Source organism: Geospiza fortis, unplaced genomic scaffold, assembly GCF_000277835.1.
Source record: "Geospiza fortis unplaced genomic scaffold, GeoFor_1.0 scaffold1744, whole genome shotgun sequence".
In the NCBI taxonomy this organism is placed as follows: domain Eukaryota; kingdom Metazoa; phylum Chordata; class Aves; order Passeriformes; family Thraupidae; genus Geospiza; species Geospiza fortis.
In genome coordinates, this window is record NW_005055051.1 from 3,225 (window position 1) to 7,656 (window position 4,432).

Below are 4,432 nucleotides of genomic sequence, written 5' to 3' on the forward strand. Positions count from 1 at the left end.
CCGGTGGGGCTACCCCGGCACGGCTGGGAAGGAAGCGGCGGGCTGGGTCGGGGCGACCATTAAGAACAGGTAATTAAAAGGAAACTATTAACAACAGGAGATTACAACATGAAATTATTAACAATAAATAGTTAGAACTCCAACTTGGCAGCAATTGGTTTAACTTGTGAACTTTGCAACTTTAAAAAATATGGACAACTTTTTTACTCATAACAGCAAAGATAAGATTATAGTAGTGATGATCTAAAAACTGAGAGGAAGCTTTGTCCTATGGCATACTGCAATATTCCTTCTGGAATACACCCTGACACAGAACGATTATCAGGCACTGCTATCATGCAACACTAGAAATAAGTTTATTTTGCAGGAAACGCATCTTGACTCCATATCAAGCTTACTATTTTCTATCTATCAATTTCCTCTGTTTGCTGACTTTATTACTTTGCTTTAAAAAAAAAGCTCCTCAAGTAAATCTTTCCCTTTTATCACTTGCTACAGTAACAAGATGAGCAGATGGTTTCATATCTAGTCTAATGCATTTGAGAGTGGTCTCTGAGAACTAAACATGTCTTATTTTATCCCAACATATAACTATTCTATCTTAAATTTTGCCCAAATTTAGCAATTACAGTTAGGATTAGGTAGCAACACTTTGCCCTTCTAAATTTTACTTCCTTTTCCATGCTGTGGCTAAGAAAGCACCATTTATCCTATATACTCCTAAGTTTCATAGAATCATAGAATTATCAAGGTTGGAAGAGACCTTCAAGGTCAAGTCCAACTGTCTATCCAGCACTGCCACTATAACCCTTAAACCACTAAACCACATCACCCAGTGCCAGATCCAGATGGCTCTTGAACACCTCCAGGGATGGTGACTCCACCACCTCCCTGGGCAACCACTGCCTGACCATGCTAACAGTGAAATTTTTTTTCTAATGTCAAATCTGACTCTCTCCTGTCTAAGCTTAAGGCCATTTCCCCTTGTTCACTCACTGTAGGCACAGTAGAAGACACCAGCCCCCACCTCACTACAACCTCCTTTCGGGTAGTTGTAGAGAGCAATGAGGTCCTGCCTGAACCTTTTCTAAACAAACCCAGCTCCCTCAGCCACTGTTCCTCATAAGATGTTTTCTAGACCATTCACAAGCCTTGTTGCCCTTCTCTGGTTAGACTCCAGCACCTCAATGTCCTTTATGAAGCGAGAGGCCCAAAACTGAGTGGAGTATTCAAGTTGTGGCCTCACCAGTGCTGAGAACAAGGGGACAGTCACTTCCCTGGTCCTGCTGGCTACACTATTCTTTACAGAGGCCAAGATGCCATTGACTTTCTTGGCCACCTGGGCACACACTGGCTCATAGTGAGCTGGCTGTCAAGCAGCACTCCCAAGACCCTTTCTACCCAACAGCCTTCAAACCACTTCTCCCCCTGCCTGTAGTGCTGCATGGGTTTGCTGTGACCCAAGTACAGGACCTGGCACTTGGCCTTATTGAACTACATGCAGTTGTCCTTAGCCCATTGATTGAGTCTGTCTTACCCTCAAGCAGATCAACACTCCCACCTAACTTGGTGTCATGTGCAAATTTACTGCACTCAATCCCCACATCCAGATGATCAATAAAGATGTTAAATAGGACTGGCCCCAAAACTGAGCCCTGGGGAACATTGCTAGCTATTGGCCCTAACTGGATTTAGCTCCATTCACCACAACTCTCTGGGCCTAGCCATACAGCCAGTTTTTTACCCATCAAAAAGTCTACCCATCCAAGTTGCAAGCAGACAGTTTTTCTAGGAGGATGCTGTGGGAGATGGTGTCAAATGCTTTACTGAAGTCCAGATAGACAACATCCACAGCCTTTCCCTCACCTACTAATCTGGTCACTTTGTCCTAGAAGGAGATCAGGTTGGTCATGCAGGACCTTCCTTTCATAAATCCATGTTGGCTGGGTTTAATCCCCTGGTTGTCCAGCATATGCCATGCAATGGAACTCAGGATGATCTCTTCCATAACCTTGCCCAGAATCAAGCTTAGGCTGACAGGCCTGTAGTTTCCTGGGTCATCCTTGTGACAAATTCAAACTCAATTCATGCTGGACAGAAACACTCATCAAGACAAACATAAGACTTGCCAAGATATTTGTAAAGAATTCCTCATGGTGGGATCTCTTAGAACAAAGGAGGAACAACTTAAGACAAAGCATCTGAATAATATGGATGATGTATCTTTGCATATTTTGCATTGCAGAATTTTTTTGTAATGGTACTATTTTTATAAAGGATATAGTTTAGGAAGCTTCATTCAAATTTTAGTTCTGGTACCAAGGAAGGCAACAAACCAGACATTTATGTTTTTCTATGAAGAGCATTTGCACAGAGCACTCAAACATATATAACCTTAGTGCAGTTATACTTACCATTTTTTGTAAATCAATTGTACTTATTCTACCGTCTTCCTTTTTCATCTGATCCATGCATTTCTGGGCTAAATTCAGATAGGCCTGTAAGTGACTGCGCATCATAACCAACTGTAAAGCACACAGCAGGATTATAATCCACAACCGCATGGTGTCAAATGTATCTTCTGACATTCTGTGGATAAAAAAGGTAATGTTAAAAATAGACTCTGAAAATGTTAGACTTTGTGTTTTGCCAGATCATTGCACCTGCGTAAGCAGTATGATAAATGATATAATTGTTAGATGTGATGATTGTTTAGTAATTAAATATAATTATTGTATAACCATAAGAAGAATCATGAGAAACTATGTTAGAAATTTAAGGGGAACCACGAGGGGCCCTGCTTGATTGAAATCTATGTATACAATAGAACAATATAAGTTTAATAATTAACATGAGAGTTATATAACGATAGAATATAAAAGCATGTTAATCTCAAATGTATGGTGGAGTCAGATTTGGGTTTCACCCCTGACACCCAGAGCTCTTAATAAAAGCACTGGCATATAATCGCTTATGTGATTATGTGTTTCTGAACACTAACAATTGGTTTTACCCACAGTAGAACCACAAGTAAAGGAGACAAGAAGTTTATATGCAGCAATGTTCTGGAAGAGGAAAAAAAAGGAAGTGAGTTATTAAATACAGTTACCATACTGTTAAAACTGGTGGTACAGAAGAGTAATACAAGTTTTACAATAGGGGAGAAAAGGTAATTAAGAGAATTACTTCATTTTTAAAAAGTATGGCTTAAGTCTCAACAAAACAGTAATATTGCATACTGTGAAATCACACTGGTTGTGGTTTTTAAAAAAAATCAAGTTTTTAGATATTCAAGCAAAGTAACCAAAGGAACTACATGCATTTTACCACACTATAGTAAAAGATAGTTGTTGAAAATTTCCATACAATGGCATAATACCGAACTGCAGTGGCCATTACTGTTTTAGTCTTGAGTAGGTATCTTAGATGGATAATTATGGAAAACATGTTGCTATAATGTGACTTTTTTTTTTGCTTTATTAAAAATGTACTCAGATTATTTTCAATTATCTAAACAGACTAGAAGAAACACTTTTCCCAGGTCAGATAATCCAGTTTAATGAAGACTTTTACTTAGGAACCTTAAGGAGCAATCCAAAGCATTTCAGTAACTTGTGAAATAAACTTCTACTTATTTAAGACGGCCTATTGCATTAGTGGACTGGAATGTGCCAAAGAGTGGCAAGAATCACTTGATGTTTATTTGAGTAAAGGTAGAAAGGCTGAAAGATTCTTGAAGCAGGATCTGGAAATTGAGTGAATGTGTAGGAAAATTGTATTAATTAATTAAGAGGATTCAAAAATATATATGTAAAGGGATGCTGCTAAAGGAAAACCAAACAGACAGTCAAAATTAAAATTGACATCAGAATATCTTAATTCTATTTTAGCCAAAATTTTATTCCCTATTTATATATGCAAGATTCATGTTAGTAATTTTGACCATGTAACTGAGGTGGCAATTCATCATTTGCCTAATCTCAAATTATTTTAAGTCACTGGTCCCTATAAGTCTCCCAATCTGTAATTATAGAATCATAGAATATGCGGAGTTGGAAGGGACCCATCAGGATCCTCAAGTCCAACTTCTGGCCCTTCACAGGACACCCCCAAAAATCCAACCATGTGCCTGAGAGCATTGTCCAAATGCTTCTTGAACTCTGGCAGGCTTGGTGCTGTGACCACTTCACTGGGAACCCTGTTCCAGTGCTCAACCACCCTCTGGGCGAAGAATTTTTTTCTAATAGCCAACCTAAACCTCCCCGACTCAGCTTCATGCCATTCCCTTCAGTCCTGTCACTGGTCATGAGAGTGAAGAGATTGGCACCTGCCTCTCCACTTCCCCTCATGAGGTTGTTGAAGACCGCAATGAGGTCTCCCCTCAGTCCCTCCAGGGTGAACAAACCAAGTGAAGCTCAGCCACTCCTCATAT

General features: G+C 39.6%; 1 protein-coding gene across 1 annotated transcript in view; it reads right to left on the bottom strand.

The window, feature by feature from the left end:
- The window catches only part of LOC115949203 (transmembrane protein 161B-like), a gene marked incomplete at its 3' end in the record, with an annotated part of 21,085 nt that overhangs the window by 2,117 nt on the left and 14,536 nt on the right, over positions 1-4,432 (bottom strand). Inside the window, exons 4-5 of the mRNA XM_031065688.1 lie at positions 2,998-3,065; positions 2,415-2,623 (exon numbers count right to left, since the gene is read on the bottom strand). Of these exons, the coding sequence (XP_030921548.1) occupies positions 2,415-2,623; positions 2,998-3,065 (277 nt within the window). The remainder of the gene's footprint in view (positions 1-2,414; positions 2,624-2,997; positions 3,066-4,432) is intronic.